Source organism: Cyanistes caeruleus, chromosome 5, assembly GCF_971803275.1.
Source record: "Cyanistes caeruleus chromosome 5, bCyaCae1.hap1.1, whole genome shotgun sequence".
Lineage (NCBI taxonomy): Eukaryota > Metazoa > Chordata > Aves > Passeriformes > Paridae > Cyanistes > Cyanistes caeruleus.
The window spans coordinates 40,858,955-40,884,425 of NC_141705.1; the positions used below are offsets into that span (position 1 = coordinate 40,858,955).

General features: G+C 36.1%; 2 protein-coding genes across 10 annotated transcripts in view; both read right to left on the bottom strand.

Annotated features, from left to right (window-relative positions):
• Positions 1–12,261, bottom strand: part of RXFP1 (relaxin family peptide receptor 1) — a 61,560-nt gene extending 49,299 nt beyond the window's left edge. For 2 of the 6 annotated variants that reach the window (XM_086891075.1, XM_086891073.1), the window contains exons 1-2: positions 12,159–12,213; positions 6,613–6,714 (exon numbers count right to left, since the gene is read on the bottom strand). Coding sequence is in view for 2 of the 6 variants with exons in the window: in XM_086891069.1 (XP_086747195.1) it covers positions 1,378–1,399 (22 nt within the window). In the remaining 4 variants the exon portion in view is untranslated. Of the gene's footprint in view, positions 1–1,377; positions 1,753–6,612; positions 6,715–12,158 lie in introns of those variants that run through there. The other 4 variants (XR_015287434.1, XM_086891072.1, XM_086891069.1 and 1 more) reach the window with 3 other exon arrangements.
• Positions 12,159–25,471, bottom strand: part of TMEM144 (transmembrane protein 144) — a 54,751-nt gene continuing 41,438 nt past the window's right edge. For 2 of the 4 annotated variants that reach the window (XR_015287440.1, XM_086891080.1), the window contains one exon: positions 12,159–12,261. Coding sequence is in view for 1 of the 4 variants with exons in the window: in XM_086891080.1 (XP_086747206.1) it covers positions 12,232–12,261 (30 nt within the window). In the remaining 3 variants the exon portion in view is untranslated. Of the gene's footprint in view, positions 12,262–22,509; positions 22,673–25,471 lie in introns of those variants that run through there. The other 2 variants (XR_015287437.1, XR_015287439.1) reach the window with 2 other exon arrangements.

Sequence of the window (25,471 nt, forward strand, 5' to 3'; positions counted from 1 at the left end):
ACACAGCAAAGAAATAGCTCATCAGAATTGCATGCTTTTCAAAGAGCTTTGAGAAGACATTGGACTTCATTGGGGTCGTCAATATTTGCTTTTATTTCTACTTACAGCAGTTCTATAATTAAAATTCAGTCTAAAGAGTATCTAAACTGCAGGAACTTAATTGTCAGATCTGTGGGGGACAACCTCCTCCAAACATTGAAGAAACACTGTGCCACCAAACCATAAAATAACAGAATACATTAATGTTTCATTTAATCCAAATAATTACCATTTGCTATTGAGAAGAGTCACCTCACGTGTCTATGGCAAAGTGTTCAAAATAAAATTGTGAACTAAGAATTAAATAACTGCAATTATTAGACACTTTCAAATAAGTTGCTAGTGAAATTCCAGTACCTTGTAGTCTTTTTTCTATTGTTCACATTAGGTGCTAGGTAGAAGGAACCTCAGAGAAGCAAAGAAATCATAGCTGCATGCATAACCATTGTTATTTTCATTATTAAAAATAAAAACACACTAAGCTGTAAATCTGCTACAAAGGAAATAAGTTAGAATTCCTTTTCAACTTGAAGAAAAATGGTTTACTTATCTGCAGGTTGCAGCTACTACCTTGAAGGTTAACAAATATTGCACACCAAAACTGGCCCAGTGCTACAACTGATAAGCTTCAGGCAGATGTGGTATAGAGGGAAGTTGTATCTCTAAGTTTTAGCCTACGTGAGGCAGATAGATTCAAAGTCTACCTATGGCCATGCTTCTCCAAGTAGTGAGCAGTATGGGTCTCAGATATACTTCTGTTCTTTCCTAATGCTGAAATTTCCCTTGGTTTAATTAGGAATGCTTTCAAGGATGCTTTATGTTATGCACCAAAATCAAAGACCCACAAGACAATTGCTATGCCAATGGTGGTTTTATTACTAAGAGTTCCTCATTAGGCGAAGCAAATTTCCAGCTGAAAATGCTGACTGGATTGTCAGCTGTTTTGTTGTGTTTCTAGTAAAACACAAAAAAGTGCAGGATGAAGCACTGAAAGTAAAACTGGGCCCATGTTGCCAACTGCAGTCACGAAGATTATGCAGTTCACATTTAGAAGTGACCCTCTTGTTTCCTCAGCCATTTGATGACCAAAATCTAGGTTTTATATTATAGCTATGTGAATAACTAATGTACAGACAAGGCTTCACAACATTTAAAACATTTAAAATCTAAATCTTTCATTACATACATCAATCCTACAATCCAAAAGATTTTTCTGTGCAAATGCACATAATTGGCTTAATTATATTTAATTTGCACTGCATTCAAAGCCCTGTCAGTGTACTTAACAGACAGTATAACTGAGAGTAAGACATTCATATCTTGCAGGGCAACTCTTACCTTTAGAGGGTATATTCCTCATCTAGCACCTACATCCAGGTTCCCTGAATTCAGAGTAAAGCAAACTAAAGGGTCTCTTAAGAGAAGCACAAGAATGTCTAAGCACAGAAAGACAGAGAAAAGACCTCATTTACAGCAGCTCTTTCCAATATTAAGCTGTACTACAGTACCTTTATCCATCTCTCTATCTCATATACTTGTGCCTCAAGCAATACTGTAAAAAGGGGCCATTTTTTGATAAAGATTACTCTTCCCATTTCACAATTGCAGAGATTTAATAGGGTCAACCTTGCAAAACCTGAAGAACCTGGGACACCTGACCTAATGGGCCAGGCTAACTTCACAGACACTTCTGCTGTACGACCTCCTGACTTCTCACTGCCCTCTCCAGACCCTTTTAATCAGCACAGCTGCAGCTAAACTGGCATTACTGGCACTTGCATTGGAGAAAGGGGAGAGATAGTACTCTGTTGGAAAAACTGAGCTAGATATACTCACCTGGAGGGCTTTACTACAGGAATAGCACAGTAGCCTTTTTTCCCAGTGGAAATGTATACCCACCAAGAGTCCTAAAACAGAAATCAGTTCTGCCAAGTTATTTTAAGCTGAAGATATTGTACAAAATTTGGCTCAAGTAACAGCTCCCAGCTGCAGGGTGATCATAACTCACCTGCTAGTTCTCAGGCTGTAACTATGGAGGGCAACACAGACAATGAGTTTCACTTTTCCACAAGAAAAAGGCAGTCAGAAGAGGAGGGATTAATGGATGACTATTTTTCCCTTACAGGTCTTTTTTTTGTAGATGGGACAGTAGACTGGCTGAAGACAATGATGTACAAGCAGCAGTAATTTACCTCTGAGCTCAGTGAAACGCTTTCCTCTCTTCTGCAAACGTACCCTCTGTCACTGGGTGCTTTGGTGACCCTGCCCAGCTGTCCTTCTACAGCTGGTGTGGAGGAAGGCCACAGTCAGAGCAAACTTGCTCATTGCCTTCCTCATTTTCTCCAGTTTTCTCCAGCTGTTTGTTCCAGCTGGGTGTTTTGACTAAATCAAATAAAACCTCACCAGTGTGCCTGACTCAAATCTGCCGCAGGAATGTTGAAAGTACAATTCTAACAACAACCAAACATATAAGCTTTGCTAATGATATCTCTTCTTAACCAGGCATTTCCAGTCTTTTGACTGATTAAAGATTATAACAGTGTTTTTATGGCTGTGTATGATTACAGGTATGATGTTAATGGCTTTGGTAAATTATTGTATCAGTTAGGAACATTATAGGAACTGCATATGACTGAATGATACAAGATGAGTTGTATCTTGATTTTTCAACATGACTCTTTCCAAGTTACCTCTGGAAACTAACTTTATATTTGAGGCAGTGCAATTTTTGTTTTACAGCACCTAAGATTCTAGAAGAAAAGGCAAACCTCCCAAGTATGAACAGCTGTATATCAAAAGTGCAACATTCATGAAGTGTTTACTTGGAATTTATTTACACATTTGAACATGAAATGGTACCAAACATATAAAGATTGGTAATTAAGTCCTACTTTAATAGAATGTACTCTAAAAAGATATAGTATATAAATTTTGAGAATGGAAGGTGTTTCAGTAACTCAGCTATGAAACTTTGTGTTAGAGAATTATCAAAGTCAACTTTAAAGAGAGAAATTGATGTGTGGTAGCAGAATGGCAATACATTTGGGCTATCACCCATATTAAAAAATTATCCTCAGTGTACACTAAGAGCCTTCTGAACTGTTTACAGTTTGCTTATTTATCAATGCCTTTACATGTGAACCCACAATGGTCCCTTAAAGAAAAAAGCTGAATGAGGAAATATTTAGCCTAAAATCAAGAAAAGGAACAATTAGACATGTGGGATAAACACATGTTAAAGTGAACACTCACTCCCTCTGAAGAAATCCAAAACAATCACATCTCCCAAAACTCGTAAGAAGTGAGGAGGAGAGTTACAGTATGAGGAAGCAGGGCTTATTAGAGGGCAAATACATAATATAAGAAGACACTATCAAAAGTGTGAGCCACTGAAATGAAGAATGCATTTGAGACATTATTTGTAAGACTATCCATATCCAGAGTTTGCCACTGCACTCTTGTGAAGAAAATAAAGTCTCTAATATGAACCCACATTTTGTGAAGTAGGTATGGTTTCCAAACCAGTGCCTTTACGTAATGCCTTAATTTGCAATTCTAATCTTGTATTTCTGAAATAGTCCATGAAAACAGAGACAGCAGAAGGGAACCGTGAAATTCAGAAGTCCCAAGGTCATTGCTATATAGTTACATGTAATAAGTATCATAACGTTCTCTTAATGTTGGCAAATATTTGGGACCTAGATTCACTGGGGCTTTGAATTCATTGTCTGGGGTACTATTTAAATTGTTCTTTTACACAGATACACACTGGATGCAATCAGCAGCTAAATATAGCACTTATCTGTATCTAATACTACAGCTTTTGAGAAGTATGAAATGAAAATTGCTTGACAGAGCTAGCAAAGATGTTGGGTTTGGGGGCAGCTGATAGCCTGTCGTGAAGGAGCTTATATTAGCAAAATTTTTTTTATTTAGGTGAGCTTTTCTTCCTTTCCTCCAACTAAATTGTGCATGAAAAAAATCCATATTTCTATGAGCAGCTTGAATCAAAATGAGAAATTGATTTCAGTATTAAGCATATAGTTCTAAATCCCTGGGAGTAATACAAATGGAGAAAACCTTTTCAAAGTAACCATGCAGAATATATGGTTAAACCATAGGAAGCTATGACCTACAGCCCAGGGTTTTTTTTTCCCTTGTTTTGTTTTCTGATTTTGTTTTGAAACACACCTGAGATGTACAGGCTTGCAAGACTCAGTAACAGTTTTGCATTTCAAGTAAAAATATTTGATATTTCCCCAAGTGTCTGTCTGATTAACACCATAAAAATAATTTTTTCCCCGTGATGGTATTTATTTCCAGTATTCTTGAATTTTCTAATATCATTGTGAATATAAAGCATAACCTTAATGAAGAGTAAGATAACATTGAAGAATGCATTTAGCCTGGCTTTGTATTTTATCCCAGGATGTAAATTATAAGAAATATTTTTGTGATAGGGATAATAAAACAAAAATTCTAGACAAGTGCTTGAGCAGCTAGAATTTTAGTGGCATACTGTGTTTTGTGCTCTCTTTCTGGCTGAGTCTGGGATTATTTTTTTGTTCAGGAACGTAGCTTGGTTAAAAGAAACAGCTCATTCTGTTACCCTTGATCCCTTGTGTACTCCTCCCAGACAGGAGAGCATTGAATGAAATTTTTCTCACCTGGCTCAAAAGCCTTAAACTCTGTGCTCTGACATGAAAGGAGGCAACACAATCAGTACTGCTTGGTGCTGACACACACTCATATTAAAGAAAACAGCAGGGGCCATCATTATATTTTCTATGGAGTCTGACTCCATTTTGTCCTACAGGTGTGCTCTGAAATTAAGTCTTCAGAGGGCTCAGGCAGAGGAATACCTAGTTTCTGCATTCTGTTAAAGTGAAATAAAACTTGCAGATAATGAACTGTATCTCCAGTGGCCTGAAAACAGCGATTTAGCAATGGATTTTACTTGTACAAATGCTCTGTGATTTCAAAAAGCTGACACAGTTTTTAGCTTCAGCCTTTGTTGCTTGCTTGAAAAATGTCGTGTGTATCTAAAGGTTTTGATCTCACACAATTTAATGTATGTGTTTTGATTATCATAATTTTTTGATTATCATAATTTAAATGTCTACTAGTGCTGTATTCCTCTAGTTCTGTATTTCTTTATAAATATATAAAGCCTTTGAATTTTCTATTAAAAAAAAATAATCAATAACAGTGTACTGAAGTAGTTTTAGCTTAAATGGTTGCATTCCAATAACAAAGTATAATCCAAAACCCCAAAGCAGAAGGCATTCTGCATACAGACCATCCACACTGAGCACAGCTGGAGGCACTCTGGTGTCCTTGCAGAACAAGGTAGGAAATTTGTACCTTTTTAAAGAAGTATTTGTAACCTGCAGTCTAAACCCATGGTAGGAATCCATGCAAACTTCTGCCTGGTTTTAAAATCAGATAGCCAGATTTTAATACTGCTGCAACCAGAAAGAGCTACACTTTGAGCTATCTGCTCATTCTCTTTCTGTGGAATCTCCTTCATTGACAAATGTTGCAGGTCAAATCCTTCTTAGGACATCTCACCATCAAGGAAGATATAAGTCTGGGTAATTTTTACTAAAATTCACAAGATTTTAAGCAAGTCACAGGATTTTTCTCAGATGTTTTATTCATGGCTGGATCATGGAAAGTCATGGAAAATCAAGGTGAGGCAGGCAATTCTACAAAAATTCTTGAAATACTTTTTTTGTTTAGCTTTAAATTAATTTGTTGCTTATTTTGGCATAAGATTCACATTTTGTTCATGTGGTTTTAGCTGTGTGTATTACTGCATATGCTTTAAAAATTTAAAAATGTTGCATCTTGGCTGCAATGATGAACAAAGATTTCCTTTGGGGCAAGATTTCCTCTTCTGTTTATTTCCTCATCAGATGAAATAAAAAAATATCACAAAATCCTTTGACAAGCTGCCACCTTTAGGCAGTCATTATTCCCTGCATGCTTGTTGCATGTACATGATTTTTATTTCTTCTTTATAGTATCCGCATGTGGTTTAACAAAGTCCAAACTGGTCTGAAACTTTTGACATGTTTGGACAAAATACAGCTGTGGGAAAGCTTTGGCTGGAAAAGTTGGTGCAGTACAAAAAAATAAAAATAGCAGGCTTCAGAAAGCAGACTTCATAAATCAGAGGTTTCATAGGTGAAATCTTCTGGGATACTGATCTAAAAAAACCCTGAGGAAATCTGGCAGCTCCTTAGTGATGCAGTATTTAGAATTAAAGTCTAAACAATACTATTCTGGGGGAGGAAAGACAGAGTAGTGAAAAATCAGATAGGTTTAACCAGTAATTTTTAATTCTTTAGTGCAGGAGAGAACTGTACTGGAGATTTAAATTAAATCAGGTTGTTAAAGATGATGTGTACTTACAAAATTATAGATCAGGTTAGCTGGCCGAAATCAAATAACCAAAGGACAAAACCAAGGCGCAAAACCAAGGTGTCCCTTAGCAAGGGACATCAAGAGGAGCAAGAAATATTTGGACACATAACTTAAAAGAAAGAACAAAATTGGGGCTGTGCTTACCTTTAAATATCTTGTAGTGTTACACTCTGTAGTGTAATAGCATTTAAGATTTTTTAATGCTCTTTATCTGGATGCTTTCACTGAAAAGTTCAAGTTGATCAGCTGGCCAACATAAGAGCAACAAATAGAGGCAAATAGGTAAAGAACATTTTGGGATACATGTAAACAAGTCTGACATCTTTCTACTGCTTTAGCCCAATGATTTTCACCCTGGAGTGCCTCAAACATCTGGCTAAGTCAATTACAGAGTTTAATGATTATCTTTGTACAGAGTCCGGTTCATGAATACTTGACCTACTTTTCTGACAGTTTCAATAATTTAAATTAGTGAAAAGGGAAGTTAAAAACTAGGAAAAGATGCTGAGAAGATGCTAAAAAATACATCTTCAGTGAGTTGCTTGCTCTACTTTCTCAAAATAGAGTTCAAAAGGTAACTTGATTATAGGTTGTAAGCAATTTCCTGCAGAATTACTTCTGCTGAGTACTAGTGGGATATTTAGTATAGCAGAGAAAGATGTAATATGAAAGAGCAGTGAAGAGCTGAAAGCTCTGCAGATAAGTGCAAACAAGAAATAATGCATGACTTTCTAATTATGGGGATTGATAGTCAATAGAATAAATGACCAGAGGAAACACTATATAAACTATGTTTTACACGTATATAGTTTGGGCTCATTTGGGGGAAATTTTTTATGAATTATGCGTGCTATATTCCTTCCCTCTTCCCTTCAGCTATTGTTTGCAGTTTTAAAACTTGTAAAATTCTTCTCATTTATCCACATGGCAAAAAAAAAAGCAAGTAGACTTTCCATTTGGAACCATGAAACCATGATAGCACATAGAAGCCTTAGGCTACATTTCAGAACAGAGAATATATATTTATTACTTATTGCCTGATCAGAATTTGAGTACTTTACAGCTAAGACATGCATACTTTATTTGGATTATAACAAGTTTATAAGAGCCAGAAATATCATTTGTCATGTAAACATATATAGTTTGTGGCATGGCAAACACTGAATTGCTGATCGTGTCCATTCACAGACACTGTGTAGATGCCACTGAGAATTTGAGAAAACTCTGCTCCTTTATTTTAAAGACTGAAAACATTATAATACTCCCACAAAAACATCATGTTTTTTCAGTGTGGAATTTAAGTCCTTTTCAGCAAAAGTCCAACTCAGTACATGAAACTGTGAGCTAAAGTTTAGCGCAGTCCACATAGCAACTTCGTGGGTATTGCTACTCAATAGTTCAAAAACTGTCAATTAAAAGTGTGAACAAGAGATGAAGAAAAGATAGGGGCATCTTCAGGTGTGAATGTGTAATATATTTGGAACCAGCAGGCAAGGCTGGTGTAAAAATAGAACAAACAAGTTTAATCAAGTCACAATAGAGCTATTGAAAATTTACTTTGAAGCAGAATTTACCACGATAAGAGCTCTGATAATGCTTATTAACCAGACCATTGAGGCAACAAAAAGTCTTTTTTCCCTTGTATATACCTCAAAGACATAAATATAAAGGTTGTGACAGCATGATTAAGGGGTTACTGAGCACTAGCAGAGGCAAAACTTGTGACTTCATGGGAGTGGTCTTTTCCCTTGGAAACAGTCAACAAACGCTGTTTGTTTCAGCGAAGTTGCTGTGTATAGCAGCTTTTTCTAAGAGGAACTAAGTGGCAATAGTCAGATCAATCAGGTTTTGTTTTTCTTCTTCATCCAAAGTTTTGAAAATGAAACCAAAGGAAGTCCAAGTCAAGCAGTACTTATTTCATTTGTTTTATGTTTGGGTTTCTTTTTCTCCCCACTTTTACAGGTGCTATATTTAATTCCTTCATGAGCAGGCAAGGCAATTTTTACTTGAACACTATACTTACAATGGTCATCAGGTTTGAAAAACTTTTATGTAAATAGAGGAACTAATTTGTCTTTGGTGCTGTAAAATACCTTTATAAATACTCAGCTACCTATAAGGTATATTGCAGATTTCCATTCTGGTAGTGCTGCACTACACTTATCCCTGTTCAAAAACATTAGTATTTCCTTGGGACACAGATTAAGAACTACATATAGAAGAAACAATAATGTTTTACTGTCAGCCTGCACAATTTAATTTTGTTGAGATTCCACTTTTGTGTATAGTTAAAGAAACCTCAGCAAATCCTGGGGGTTACAGATGTGCTTTTTATAAATTGATATATTGGTAAACAGAAAATTTGAATACAATTGCCAGTAGCAACCTCTCTTTCCATTTATGTGAAGGCTACAGTTTTGTCAAAACACCGCATTAAACTAATAAGCAGTTTCAAACGATCAATGCAAGCCAATTAAATGTGACTCCACATTTCTAGACAACAAGCAGAGAGTTACATTTAAATTGAAATTTTATTCAGCAAGGACATATGTCCCTCCTCCACGTGGCCTATAAAGTTAACTAGGTACAATAAACCCCATGCAGATTGGCAGTTCCCTCTCTGTAGGGGCACAAAAAAATACAATCAGCGGGCACTCTGGAAGCTCCAAAGTGTGTTAGAACAATGTAATTTGCCATATTTCAAGATCGGCAAAATTGCACGTGACATAGGAGTTGATCATTCAAAATCTCCCCATGTGGTGTGGCCACTGATTATGTGCTGCACATCCCATTTCCTTTGCCACCCTGAGGCTCACTTAAGGCTAGAACAAGGACACTGAAAGATGCAGCATGCCACAGGCACAGAGGAAACACTTGCCATTACTCGTGTGCTTTGTTTCCTCACGTTCCTGCTGTGGTGTGCTGTCCAGTGGTTTTCATAAGAGCTCATGGACTTTCCATGGCATCTGCATGAAGCAGTGCCAAGTGCAGCCTCTGTATTTGTTGGTCCTGTTAGGAGAGGCGTGGAGTCAGCTGATGTGTGCCACCTCCCACAGACCCAGGCCTGCCCCTGCACACAGTTCTGAGGCTGCTAAGCCTCATGTGGTTTCCTAATTGGGTTGTGCTGTGGGCCACAGAGGGTGGGTAAGTATTCCTGATTTGTGAGATGATAGGACAGCCATTAGGCTTGCCCTGACAAAGAACTGCCAGTTTATACAAGGAGTTAAGGCAGAAATCCTTACGTTCAGTGTTCCTTTGTACGTTTGATGTCAGCACCCTTGCCCTCTCCTTGGTTGGTAAATTCCCCAAACAACAGTCATAACAAGCTGGGCTGCTCTCACATGACACCTCTAAGGAGATCTCAGCCTTTGTCATAAAAGCCCTGCACCCCTGCAATGCCTATGAAGCTCATATGTGACCCTCCCATAGCGTCTTGACTAACGCTATCAAGGGATGCTCATTTGCTATATAATGGTTCAGAGAGCAATACCTAGAGGGGTTTGTATCATTACTGCAGAGACTAGAGGTGAAACTGAGTCACATAATCCTCACTGGGCTCTGTATCCATTTTTCTTTTGAGACTAAAGATACTGGATCAATTTGGATGTCTCATCCAGGCAATTTGATTAGACAACAAACAGAGCCGAGCCAAAAAATGTGGGTATCAGGCTTCCTAGTGTCCCTGATTACTCACATACAGAAACAATGAGAAGATTGTTTCTTTGTACTGCCTTGTATCACCAGCTCCTCTCTCTCTCTCTCTCAAAAAAAAAAAACAAACAAAAAACAAGAAAAAGAAGCAGGCAAATTAATGAAACAGAAAAATCTAATTCATATATTCTAGACTTAGGCACCTAATCTAGATGTCTGTAATAGGAAGCTCATGATCCTGTGTTTCCAGTGAAACTTATAAGGATTATTCTAAATTTCAGGGCTCTATTGTAAAGCTCAACTGCCTAGCTGTGATAGGCAGCTAGGAGCTGTGATAGGGTAGCTGGAGTTAGTTTCTACATATGCACTTCTATATATGCACACATATGTTTAGAAGTTCTAAACAGCTATTATAAAATGCTGGAGACTGCTGAAGATTGGTGTTTACATTTTTACTGATAGTCACCAAATATTCTTACTAGCATCCTATTTTAAGTCTGCCAGGCTGCTTTCAGTTTGACTCTAGATAATCTGTTTGATGAAAACAACCATCTCAGCATTCCTGTGATGTTTCTTCTTTTTTGTTTCTTTCCAATTATGGCCTCCTTTATTACATGCCACATGTATTTTCCTAGAGAAAGAATTGCTGTTCAGCAAGCATTGCAGTCTCCTTGTATTGGAAACTATACAAGCTCTTGCTCAGAACTACCTTTAAAACAAGTATATTGCTTAAAAAGATCAACTGAGTGAACTTTGAAGTTCTTTTTAAAAATATATGTTGAGTAGCATAACTTATTCAAGTTTAGGTTTTAAAATATTTGGGTGCACAGGATTATTTTAATGGCAAATAATAAATGGATGTAAGGATAAAAATGCATGCAATGCATTATTTTATATTTTCTTTTTAAGAATAATTGGTTTCTGGGGGCATTCAGAGCAGGTGCAGGTGTCTTATGCTAGTTTGTTGTTCAGTTCCTTGTTGGGTCCCTCTGTGAAAATTAAGAGCAGGAAATAGCAGGGAAAAGGAGTGACTCTCGCTGGTGGTAATTGCTTCCCTAAGGACCCACCACAGCAACAGTATTAGGGTTTTCTTGAAATTACATTGGGGTCTGCAAGTGAAAAATGCCATGAGCTGCTCTGAATTAGCTGAAGAAATTTTTGTGCTTCAGTGAGTTCCCTGGAGATTCGATTTTTTTTTAATTTTATTTTTCTTTTTTTTGTAGAACACACGATTTCAGTACAAGGGATCAATGAATGAAGAAGATTACATCTTGTGCAATACTTTTCCTGGGGGGAAAGTTATATAATTATAACTTTGATGCTACAATCAGATTTGGAAGCATGAAATTCTAGCTAGCACACAGATGGGCAGCAATAAAAAAGTGTAGAAGTGGAAAATAGATTTGTTTTGGAAGCACAGCACTCTCCTGCACAGATATTTTCATCAGCCAATTCATCCTAAGGCTGAAGAAAAGCCATCAAGAAAAGTCACAATGTTGTCTTTCTTTAAGTGTGCTGGACAGTCAACACTGGTAGAGATGGACCATCAGTGTTTATAGATCAGATTTAATGGATCAAAATTCACACAGCTAAATATATTTTGGTTCTGCAAGAGGTGTGAAATACTTTGATTTTGTTTTGCTTCCTTTCTAGAATATACCCTTCCAATATTAAAAGGAGTTAATGGAATTGCCTTTTGTTTAATATTCTTGTAGAATATGACATAATATAAATTATCTTAAGGAAGCAAAAAATGTCCCCTTGGTATAGGAATTTCAGGGATCAATTTTATGAACTCAAGGAACATTGATTTTTATTGCATTATTTTAAGAGAAAGATAGTAAGTATGCTGTCCTGATGTACAAGACTTAACTGAAAATAGTGCCCACACTTCTCTTATCACCATTTCAAGAAAGAGACAGTGCTGTAATCCCATTTTTGTTTCTTTTGTTGTTACTTATATGTCTTTTCCACAGAATTTTTTTTTTCTTGCCTTTACAAATTCTACAGGTTTTCTTAGTGATCAAAAATCCACTCACCATGACTCAATCTTGATGTCTTTGATTCAAATCCTTTACTGTGATCCTGCTGCTGGGTTTAGTGGTTGAAAATTCAACTGGAGCCCATGACTACTCTGGTCACCTTAAAAGAAGTGAGAGAGGAAAAAAAGAAAGCACTTTAGGATTGTTTCAGGATTTTAACATTTGTCTGCTTAAAATCTTCCTGTATTTGTGCTGTTTTTAATAGGGAATCACAAAATATCTAGTTGTTTCATAAATGTAGAATACGATGTGTCTCAGCCTGTTATTACAACAAAACTGCCTACGGTATGGTTTATGAGAAACTGTACTGAATTATTAACAGTAAAAAGATTCAACATCCATGCTAAATACTAATCACTTTTAAAATGTAAGCAATTTAATTTTCACAGGACAGCCAATATAAATATTTCTCTAACACTAATTAACAAATCTTCTGAGGAAAATATAATTTACTGCAATTTATCTTCCAAATGAATACAGAACATTTTACTTGAATTTCACAGATAATCCTATTCCTTTTACATTCTCAAAATTTTCAATACTTGTACTTGGTAGGATAGAATGGTTATTAAAAATGTCTTATATTTATTATAATTTTGAATAATAGTGCATATCATTAGCCAGACTTAGCATTTCTTTAGTCTGGGCAGTGAGGTAAACACCTGGAAAGAAGACACATACATTAAGAGTTATTTACATATTTTTACTATTACTGAGATCTAAAATAAAGACCGTTTTCTTGTGTTTAGTTAAAAGTGAAAGCTAAATAGCACCAGCTTGACATGCAAGTGATGAAATTATGTCAGACCACAGAAAGGTCAAATGAAACAAAGGGTACAAAATCCCAGATCCATGTGGGTCTTCAGTTCAAAGCTGAAGGGCCAATAAAAACCAAAGCTCTTTAAAACCACTTGCTGCACAAATTTTGTTTACATTAACATGGAAAGCCATTGAAGAAGAATAATTATATTTGCAACTCTTACAGGAAAAGGTCTGAAGGAAACTATTTTCTGATTAGTATTTCTTTCAGTGCTGTCCTGGTACACCCTGCAGTAAGATTTCCCTTGTGTTTTCTGGATAATTGGTGCTTCAAATCACTGACAGCTCATATGATTTAGTGGCTATCTCACAGTTATAGATCTCTAATGACTGTTTAATGGACAGTGTCTAACTTCAGAATGTACTTTAAACTGAGAAACTTCCAGTAACAGAGATAATTAAAATGAAAGATCATGAACCAGAAATATTTAGCATCTGATAATTGCACACTTTGAATATTGTTAAATCTAAAGAAGTAATGTTAATTTTGATTAACTTTCCTTTGACTGACATGCAAATGAAGGCTGTTGCTTTGAAAAGTGTTTCATTTCACCTGTAGTAGATAGCTTCTGATATCACCTAATGTTTTAGGGAGTAATGCAAGTATTGCCTCAAGCAGTCTGTTCCTGTGATATTACTCATCCACAACAGGCTGAAGAATGGGGAATACTGACATTGGTCCTCAATAAAACTGTTGCTCTAATGGTAGAAAGTAGCAGTTATTTCTGAAGTTAAGAAGATCACTCTCTCATTCTACTCCCTAAAACCTTCCATGATCTGCTCAAAGGGAAAACAGGAGCTAACATGTATTTTGTAGAACAGCCACATGGATCAATGAAAAAAATACCAGCTTCAAAGCCTTGTGCTTGTGGTTGATGGCCACACCAACTGTTTTTCTACCAACTGCTTAGAGAAACAGAAATGCAAGCTCTGTGTCAGAAGCCTGTTCAGTTACTCATAAATTTACATTTTGCTGCACTAATTTAGATAGGGTAGGACTTAAATGCTTAAATACCTAATAATGTAATACAGCTTCTTAGTCAATATTTAAAAAAAATAAAAGTAGCAGACATTTTGCAGAGGAATAAATTTTCACACACACCTACACAATAGTACAAAAAGACGTTCTTGATATTCCCAAAGCAGCTATCAAATCCACATTTATTATTTAGATAAGGTACTGCAGTTTCCTTCAGTTTACTGGTGAATAGCAATGATGACTATCACTTCCAGAAGATAGCACCTTTGCTTATTGAAAGAATGGTCAGAATTATCCCAAATTAGTTGTTTGTATGGCAAGAATATATATATTTATGTATGTAGTCTGATACATTTTGTTTGCAATCAACTTAACTTAGTAGTGTATGAAACACTGGTAATTGGAAAGGGCTCATAATTCAGTACATAAATGTGGCTTCAAAGGGAAAGAAGAAGTTGATTTCCTATATTCTGACTCAGGCATGGGAAAATATGCATACAGAGAATATATGATTAAAGCTTGTTTTCATAACTGATGAACAGAAAGAATTCTAGTTTGAATATGTGAACTACCCATCTCTATGTTAGCCGTGTTTGGCTTGCCAGATTTCACTTACAATTTCACTTATATAAAGGCATGGGAGGTGAAGGTCAATGATTTACACAGGAATTTTAATTTCAGATTCTCCCTTAAAGCATTTAATTGAAGTAGTGTATGGAAAAATATACACAATGCTATAGAATGTGTCTATACATCATTAAAAGCAAAGTGAACAAAAATATACTTCAATGATTTGACTAGTCAGACTTGCAAAGCTCTTCTTGAATTGGTATTTTTTTTCCATCCCATCATAACTTTTCCATTAAACCATTCATAGAGTTTCAGTCGCCAAACTTTATTTTATAATTAACATAAAGATTTACCAGGAGCAATAGTGCTCTTTTCTCTTGCTCATCCAAGAAATTCTGTTTACAGACTCTGAAATTTTTCTGACTTGGTCAGGGAACTGAAATCAGAGAAGATAAAATCCTTGTCTTCCCATTTTCCTCTGAATTTCTAGCTACCTGCTGAAAGTTTCTAGCACTTCTGTGTTTTCCTTCTGGGACACACCATCATTTTCAGTGCATATTAACATCTCTTAATTACCTCAAACTTCCCCTTAGAAAATTAAACCCCTTCTTCAATTACTATAAGCATACCTAATAAGATTAGCTTACAAAGATGCCTTTTTTTTTTATTCTTTGCAGCTTATTCCACCTTTCCATAGTATTTAATTTTATAACAGATTTGTTTTCTGTTTCCTTGTCACCTGCACAAGCAGAGTAAGATATTGCTAGTCCTTAGCTGAGCAGGACTCATCTTTGATTTCAGTGATATCTCTGTCTACCACACCAGCCATGTAAGAAGGCACCTTTCAGGCAAGAATGTTTTTCTACCTACGCTAAGCCTCAAAACTTTTAAATTTTCAAACCTTGTTTCCCCTTCTCCTTTGTTCGTAGAGCCAGAGGAAAAAAAGCAAACCAGAAAGTGCTTTAAAGGTGGTATGATGCAGTTCACAGTCCTGAGACTGAAAAAGGCAAAAAATGTATTAAAAAAAGGCTTGTGCACTAAAATGGCAAAGACTCTTGGCTTTGGTAATTTACTATAATGATGGTCAGGTGTCTGTATGAGTCTGTGAAGTGAACAAAGAAATCTTAGTGTGATATTAATCCTATTGTCTCTGCAAGGTGTGTTGATAATAATTCGAATGTCATTTAGCAATTACAGCTCTTTCATCTTAAAATAAAATAGAGGTAGTGGTTGTAGGTGATGAAAACTTCTGGTATATACAGATAGTTGTGATATATGCTTTATTTTGGTGCAAGAGTGAACAGAATAGCAAGAACCTCAGGTAGAAATATTCAGGCACATTCAAAGCATTCTTAGAATAAAAGATTCATCTGAATGAACTCATCTGACTCCAGGGAAAACGTATAATCGTATTTTGTAGAATTAAATTATAACCTCACTGATTGCTATCTTATGGTTAGGACATAAAAGATATAACATTTTTCTCTCTTAGTATTCAATTTCTTTCAGACTGAATCTAAACTGACTGCACTTAACAGCACATCCCTGCTAACAAAGATGAAGAGTTGCAACAAAGATTTATCTGTAAATCTTTTTACATCATTCCTATTCTAATGTTTACTCATGTTCCGAGTTCTTCAACTAATATAGAACTGTCCACATGTTTCAAGCCAGACATATACTGCAAAGCTGTGCATAAATCTGTGGTTTGAGGTCATACAACAATGCTATGAAAATGCACTTACTGCACCATCTGTCTACATACCCCATGCTAGTATAATGTTCTTTATTTGTGTATATTTAATTTTATAATTCATTAAACTTAACTATAAGAAATAATATAAGCAACTCTCATCCTTTTTATTTATCTACTTCCCCAAAGCAGGCTTCAGGTCCCATACTGGCTTTATGCAAGGTGGGCTTTGAAGATAACTATTTAATTTTCTCTTCCTTTTCTCTTAACCCCATTGAAATATGGAAAAGCTTAGCATTAGAAACTGTGTAGCTCAGCAGCTGCATGTTAACACAATGTTTTGAAATATGGTGTAACACCAGAACAGTAAGAAGAAATGTATTTAGAGTCTACACTTTTTGACACTTCTGCCCCCTCCCCCCCATATGGAATGTTAAATGTGAGATTTATGCATGTAAAAACAATGATTCACTCCAAAATACATCCTAGTTGTCAAGGTGAAATAAAAAGCACTCTCTAGCACACTGTCTTGCTGTTTGTTGGATGTCTAGGGGTACAGGACACTTAGCAGAGGGGCCAGAATATTATTGAAGTATTCTCAGAAGATATTGACCTCCTGCAACACCTCCTGAATATTCTCAGAGGGAATGGAAACTAATGAGGAGGTATAAAACTGTGGTCTCCATAAATAAATCCTTCTGCTGTGCCTATTTTGTGTGCAATTTCTAGCCTTAAAAAGCATGGGGAGAAGGGAGGGAGAAAGCAAAAAGAGCAGGCATAGGTGCCATTTGGCCAGCTTGCAATTTATAAACAGCTTTGCACAGACCATTGGCACCGACACGGTACATGAGACTTGTCTCCTATTCCCTTCTTAATGTTACATCTCAGAGTCCAACAGTCAAAAGTTAATAACAGGTTAACAAAATGGTTTATAGATAAAGACTTGTGTCTGCCCTGCATGCACAAGGTATCTAGTGACCAATGTGACTATTTATTGTAATCCAATGCTTTGAATAAAGTATTTGTTCTTCATGAGTGATTAATTTTCCTTTTATTCGGTGCTGACTCCCGAACACCAGATCACAGACTGTTCCTCTTACCTCCCTTATAGTTCTCAGAGTATTTATAGCAGTCGTACACTTTACCACTGAAACTTGAAAACCTGTTTTTCCTTCCCATTTCTCTTTTTCTCATTCTACTCCTACACTTTAATCCCTTTTTCTCTTTCCCTCAGTTTTTACCAGCGCCTAAGCACTCTCCTCTGTTTCCCCTTTTTCCATGCTGTCTTGCTTTTATGCCACTGCCTTTCTTATATTTTTTTCCCCCTTGTATCCTTTTACTCTCTGTGGAGAGGGTTGTATTATCACAGAGGAAATAAAGCTGCCAGAGCCCTCCCCAGGTCTACAACAAGCTCTTGGGCTTTGAGCTTTCTGTCCCAGAAAGCTTTCTCTGGGACATATCCCCCGAGTTATATGAGATGAATAGCTGATTTATAAGTGGATAAAAGCTGCATGTTAAATTATAACGTGATTTGAAGATGAAGGTAAAAAACTAAAAAAACTAAATAAAATATCTGAAAGTTTCTGAAAGCAACTTTAGTTTCGAGTTTTAAAAGTAAATCAACTACGAACAAATTGGTAGTTCTAATTTCCACTACGAAACTCTCATATAACATTTTTCTCTCCTAGTATTCAATTTCTTTATTCTTTCTATTCAATTAAAAGTAACATGTTTTATGTTACTTTTATGAAAGGCTCCCCTGTCAGAAAACAGATTACATAGCATCACTAGTTATTGGTTTGTTTTTTTTAATAGCACTGCTAACTTATTTCAAACCAAGGCTTTGTATTAAAAAAGTCACAGCAGAGAGTAGCTCCCATCAGCTTCAGATCTCTGCTGTCATTTTTTTTTTTCCAGGTCTTTCCTTGTAAGTTCTTTTTCTAACCTGTGGTATTATAGCAGCATTTCAAAGGAAAATTCATGAAAACCCACTGCTTTACACAAGTCATAGGGCTTGAGGGGACATGGAATTTTGTGCAGTTGATTTTTTTGTTTGTTACCACTTTACAGTGCCCTCTTTGCATTGCTTATACAGGATGAAAATATATAATGGAGTAGTTAATAGAGAGGGATGGTATGCATATGCAAACAACATTATAAAAACAAATGCAGGAGCAGTAGCCACTTGGCAGTAGCCTCATTCAAACATTAAGTACTACAGGCTGCTTCTTATTATTGCCAGAAGTAATACAATAGCATGATATTAGAAAACATTATAAAAAGCCAATGATTTTCCTAAAGTTGTTCCTGCAGAACAGGATTCTTTTCTTCCTTTAGTGTCTCAGTGGAAGGGGTTGATCCTTAATGTCCTTTCCAAGTCAAACCATTCTATAATTCTATGATACTCTTGAGTTTCACGAGATTTTGAGATCATGAACAGAGGACGACTGAATTAAATCTTCTTTTGGCAATCATTATCTATGAATTAAAGGATTCACCCAAGAATCTTCTGAAATTTCACCAAAATCTGAAAGTGAAGGGGAGGCTGCCCTCACGACTCAGTGTCTAATGTGGCTGTATCCTTCCAGACACTATTGAAATAGACATTAGCTAATAATTCTGTAGATGTGAAGTCTTTGGGAGCAGGTCTATTCAGAGCAGGAAAGTATTATTCTGACTGAAAGAGAAGACATACCTTTTGGCCTCTGACTGCAAAATGAAAAGGCATTGAATATGACAAAATAGAAAGCAGAGTGTTGGTGACAGCAAAAATAAGCTATTAGTCCCTTATTACATCAAAGTTCTTTAAAGGGACTTGTGATAAATGGATGATTTTTTATTCTCAGGTTTTCTATAAGATGTATCTCAGGTATAGATGACCTCATTTTTTTAAAGTAGCACTTAGGTGCAAAGAATGATTCTTCACATTACTGCAATGCAGATGCAATTGTAGGATTGCCAGGACACTGCAGGTCTAGTCTTAGAAGGAAATCTGACTGATTCAGGTCAGCTAGCATCTTTGTGACATCCCAGAATAAACTGAATTTGAAAAGCTGAGGTGTCACAGAGGGGTCTCTTTTATGTATTTTTAATGTGTAACCTGAATATTCAGATATAATCAAGATCATACATAATTTATTGCATGAAGTTCTAACAAAGATATTCCAAATGTGCTTTCCTGGATGAGCATATGGAAATAAAGGGTACTTATCTTCTCTTTTTGAAGTCAAATATTCACCTATATGTTGCAAAAGCACCCCTAGATGTAAAGGGAAAAAAAGTGAGTTCCCTCACACCCACTAAATCATGCTGCTCACATTGTTAAGAGTGTTGTGCTAAAGTTGAGTTATTCAGGTACTGAATTTAGATATTATTCTCTACTAATAGATGTGCCACAATATTTCATGATAATAGCCCAGAGCTGAATCCATTTTCCTTATGCATATTTAAGCCTGTTAACGAATGTAAATTCATATACATAGACTAACAGAATATTTGAAAGAGATTTTTATCTAGACCTTATGAACCTCTGCTACTTGATGTGCTTGTGCTTTGATGGACTTGGAGCTATACTGATTAGCACATTTATATCTACCCATTAAAGACTGTAGACATGATTTTAATATCTTTTCTCATTTTCTTCTGCAGGGACTTAGAATTGCTGATTGTCTCTTCTAAGATAACTCACTGTAAAATCAGGTTAAACGTGGAAGAAAATCAAATTACACATTTTTTTTCTTTTCCTCATGATAACAAACTACTATTTAAAAAAAAATTGACTGAAAAGGTAACATACAGGGGTTGTCATCTAGAAAAAAATCACCTGCGGGAACCTTATTAGTTCTGGTGGAGAATATTAAACTGTTAGATTATTGAATACATTATTTATTAATGCAATCAAGCAAAGCCTTAGTTGTCACATCTATTTCACCATTGGAAACCAAGCAAAGAGAAAGGTCACCAAAACTTTGGCACTTGTCAAAATGAACAATGAATGATTTATATGAACAATGGAATGGTAGGGATTAGGGAAAACTGTCCAGCCTACTCCAACTTTAGAAAATGGTGGTATTTCCTTGGAAGGAGAACAAAGGAGATGCCTGCCAAATCAGGACTTCAAGAATTCCTATTTCAAGGCTCTCAAGGTTTGAGACAGTTGGGAAGCTGTCTTTACTGCTTAGGGAGAGAATGAAAGGGTGAGGTGTAAGTTTGGTAAGTGAAGTCTGTAATACCAGGCAAGGGACTGTGACACAACTGCAGAGAGAGACAGTTGTCAGAGCTTCTGTGGGCTCACAGAGGGGAGAGGAGGGAAGATGACTGACCTGCTTGAAATGATCAGAACAGATAAGGGAAATTACATGGGGACCATACACAGATATTTTGAATTTCTTTAGGGATTTTTCCTTTAGAGAGAGGCATGATTATTTCAAGATTTAATCATATAATTCTCAGAAATAAAAAAAAATAATTTAATTATTCTCAAAGCATTGAATTTTTTGCTTCACTTGATTTGTCCTACAGAATTGATTTATAAACCCCAAGTGACCATAAGGTGTAGCAGTGAAAAATGCTGCACTCATGATACTGTCAGTAGTGAACCTTAGGAGTACAGGAACAGGGTAACTAAACCACAGTTTTGGGAAGCTGTAATGTCCAGAAATAGAAAGAAATTTATGTTGTGAATACATGCCTAAATAAAAAAAAAGTCATGGTGAGGGAGCTCAACTTAGATTTGTAGCAGTGTTATTACTTATTTTTAAAGCCAGTGGCAAACTGACCTAAAAGTGTAGCTTGTTTTTACTTGTTTAATTTCCAGTTTCTGTAATCTAAAATCATCCTCACTTTATATTTCATACCTCTCACTCAACGCTTACAAGAGTCACAGTAAAAGGCAAGACAGGCAACAAAAGTTATCAACAAAAGAGTTGATGTGCCTTAGTTGAAAATACTTGCAGTGAGAGAATGGCTGAGACAAAAAAACTTTTATGGACCATAAAAGTACTTGAGCTTTGGCAGTGTTTGTTTTAGGACAGGTTGGAACCAAAAAGAGGGGAAAACAGCATATTCTTGTGATACACATGTAAAAGAAAAATTAATTTTGGTCAAAAAGAAAATAAGAAAGAAGGATGATGGTTGTATTTCCCTCATGGCCACCCACAGCACTCAGAAACAGGCTGGTGTCTTCCAAAAAACAGAGCAACTTGTGGAACCTCATAATTATAAGGAAGTTTGAGTGTATTTTTCTTGAGATAATTCTCAAGAAACACATGATATTTTAGATGCAGATTCCCCGCTTTCCCCTCCTCCCAACAAAAAAAATTCCTTGGGAACTCTTCCCTCACAATATGGAAAAAATTAGCTAGCAGGTAAAAAAGTAAAAAAAAATTCAGCACAATTATATTCAGTGATCTTCAAATTAATCTGAGATCTATGTAAAAAAAAAATTCTTTAAGATTTAATTGTATGACAAGAGAAGGCATTCCCACTGTGCAGCAGCACAATGTTTTCTTGGTGAGAGTACATGGCATGTGAAATGCATTCACATTTCTCATAAGAATTGCTTAGTATGATTTCCAGCTGAGTTGAACCCCATGTCTGGAGAAAGCAATTCAGATTCCTGCTGAGAGAAAAGAAGATGGGATAAGCACTGGCAAAAAAAAAAAAAAAAAAAAAAAAAAAAATTAGAAGGAAGAGGAAAAGAAAGCAAACACATTAAACCCAAGAGTTTAAGAGTTTTGTGTAGATTATTGAAAAAGGAGAAGTTGAAGAGACAAATTTGAACAAAAACTTTTCCGAGACTTCTTGTTCTACAGTATCTCTTCCATTACTTTTAACTTGGCAGTAACTAAATGATCTGCAGCTACAAATTATAATGGAAACTTAAGAGAGATCTCCAGTAAATATTCCTTTACTTAGGACTGGTATCACTCTTTGGGCATTAATTTGGGGATGTCATGTTTAAAACAGAAAAGACTTGAGATAAATGGCTAAAACACATAGATTAGTCTTTGCATATGAAGCTGTTAACACCAGATAGCAAGCCCATAACTGGACAGGGAGTCATTTGTCACTGTGCCTGATGAACAGGATGGCTTTATTCTATTGGAGGTGTTGGCCATCCTTGATGCTGCAGAAATATCCCTTTTAACACTGGCACATGCTTGTCTGGCTGATTTTGAACAGAACCATCCCTATAGTCTCTATCTATTAACTATTTTTATTAGTTTTACTGTAAAGACATGGCCCTCCTGTTCAGCTTGAGATCAAGCTGTCTCTTTGAGACGTACCTTGTGGTGAAGAATTGCTTGAGAAGGTTTTCATCTTCTAACAACATCCTCATTCAGCTGTCTACCCAAAGGCACGACAAAACAAGCTGGGCAGATTTACTAGTAAGAGCAAATCCTTCAGAAGATTTCTTCCAGCAAACTCTTTAAGATCCTTGAATAATTACTGAAATAAACAAAAATGGCATCATATTTCCTCCATTTCAAGAATAAAACAGAGCTATAAAAATGGAATTACACAGCATAGTGGTTTTGCAGAAACTACTAAGGCGAGTACTGTATTGTTTAAGAGTGCATGATATTCTGTAGAAACTCTGTTGCTACCAATTAATCCCCGTGGAATGAAACTCATTGTTTTATTTCATGAAGCAGGATAGGGAATTGAAGAACTACATTCTCACTCTTGAAGAAGTGAGCTATGCAATATGGAGAAGTGCAGTAAAATTCTGAACATCATTCGCAGAAGTGGGATCAAGTTTCTGTCAGTGGTAATAGAAAATCATCACCATTAACCATAATGTAGTTCAAACTAGACTTTGACATTCACAGGGCAAACCAGGCTAAAACTGCATATTAATTTTCCCAGGAAACTGTCCTCTGTGCTAAAACCCCATAAAATGACGTTGATACAAAGCAGATGACAGCACTTTCATGGTTTAAGATTCTTGAAATTGTAGTGGTGTTGCTCTGAGATGTTTGACAAAGTACAAGAAAACACACAGCCCTATTAGTCCATAAAAAAGGGAAAATTTTCAAGCTAGGACATTAAGTACAAGAACTCTGATGGGCTTATTTTAGTTTTTAAATCCCCAACAACACAAAATTAATTAAGAATGCTAAATTGCCTGGATATAATTCATTATCAGATTCAACATACTGAGTGTGAAACTTACAGTTAAGGATCTTGAAAAAAAAATTACTCCTACATGACTGACAATTAGCAAACAAGTTGAGCTAAGAACTCTTGCTTATTAGTTCAGCCAAGGGAGGAATACAATTTCCAGAAAGATGGAAACGTCATTATCCTTAGAGTAGAAATAGAGGTGAAGTTTAAAGCATGTGAGCTAGATTTCTTCCTTTTTAAATAAAAACTAGATTAGGTAAAAATTACACCAGTTTTTGTTTGAAGGACTTTGAGCAGTTGAGAGTGAGTATTTGGAACTGAGTAACTGTAGTTTTGTATGCCAATAAAATTCAACATGATCATTCACACTTTGGTGAAATGTAAGTTTCAGCTTTTGATTTCAGTCATAATCATCCAGAAAGTCGGAATCAAAATTACATTTTCCCCTCAACTAGACTCTCAAAAAATTGTATCTGATCTAGTACAAACTCCTATGGAAAAATAATAAAAAATTTAAAAATAGGAGACTTACAGAGTGTTATCTTAACCCCATTCATCACTGCAGTGAATATTGTTAATGTCAATTATTGAAGGACCAGAACAAAACAGCCTTTGATGCACAGCTGAGGACTCCATTATTAACTCAAAGTCCCCTCAATTACTAATATCCCCAAAGTAGCAGGAATCTGTTCAGGTGAGAATTCTCAGTAAACCACTGTAGAATTGCTTTTTATATGTCTAACCAAAAAATAAGTGTAATGTCTAGGAGAAATTTCTTGAAAAGTGATTCCTGTACAGAGAAGAGGAAGCATTGCTTGTTGAAATCTCTCTGTTGCAAACATGTCCTTATGTACTATCATTATTCAGACTTTACAGGCAAATCTAGAAAAAACAGGAGATATTTAATATTGAAGGAATAACAGCTTTTCACAGAGAGTTACAAAGAGCAAATTATCCACAATAATCAGATTTTCTTTCATGATTTCTTCATTACTTGAAACATCATTACTTGAAACACCACATATCCTAACTCTTAAAAAAACCCCAACCAACCAACCAAAAGCCACAGCAAAAAAAAAGCAGCTGCCAAGAGAAAGTTTGATTGAATATTGATACCCCCACACTGTGCCTCTGGTTAACTGCTATCAGAGTTTATTTCTGTAATTTTTTTGTCTTAATGAACTCTCATACCTCCTCCTGTAAAGGATCTATCTCAAACTCAGAACAATCAGTGTGACTTCAGCTATACCCTGTGTATGCAGAAACTTTATAACAATGCCATGGAGAACTGTATAAACTAGTAGAAAGATTTGCACAAAATCACTGTATGTGTTTCATCCTAAAGGACAACAAACACCCCTTAGATGTTCCATGGGCGCAAGACAGGTTCCTATGTGTACCATTATTTAATACTTCAAATAATGAAAGAGATGCACATATAGAGAGCAAATGGGCAAGGTTTGTGTAGTAGCTTTAAAGATGTTCAACATGGTGCTAACATCTAGGACAAATTCTGGTGTTATAATGAACCAAAAACTTCAAAGCAAAAACCCCCAAATCTCAATGTGAAACTGATGCATATTAATAAGCATAAAAGGGAGTTACTCTTTTATTCCAGTTGATACTGGTGAGATATTACTGGGCCAAGACTGGGTGTGTTTTAAACATGTTCTCAAAGGAAATGGCCAGTGGAAAGTCCAGAAGAAAAAGAGTGAGAATGATGAGAGATTCATAATACAAGAAGACAGCTTATTTTCTTTGGAAGAAAGAAGACAGATTCTTGGAAAAGAAGTATTTAGATGAGAGAAGAAGCATTTGTTGCTAGCTCTTCAGAAATGAAAAGCAGAAAAGGTCAAAATATTTGGGCTGTTAGAGCTCTAAGATCCCAAACAGTGGTGTGCATAGAGAAGAATCAGCAGCCAACATTATCCCAAAGGTAAGCATCAGAAAATAATGCCTGGTGCCTACTCCACAGCAACACTCTGTATGAACAGACCACAGCAGATTTTTAGTTGGTGGTTTGTTTTTTCCTACTTTTATAGCAGTTTTAGCTGGGGCTGTCAGGCACACTCTGTGTCCAGTGCTGTCAGAGGAGGAGCTGGCATTCCACAGAGGCCTGCG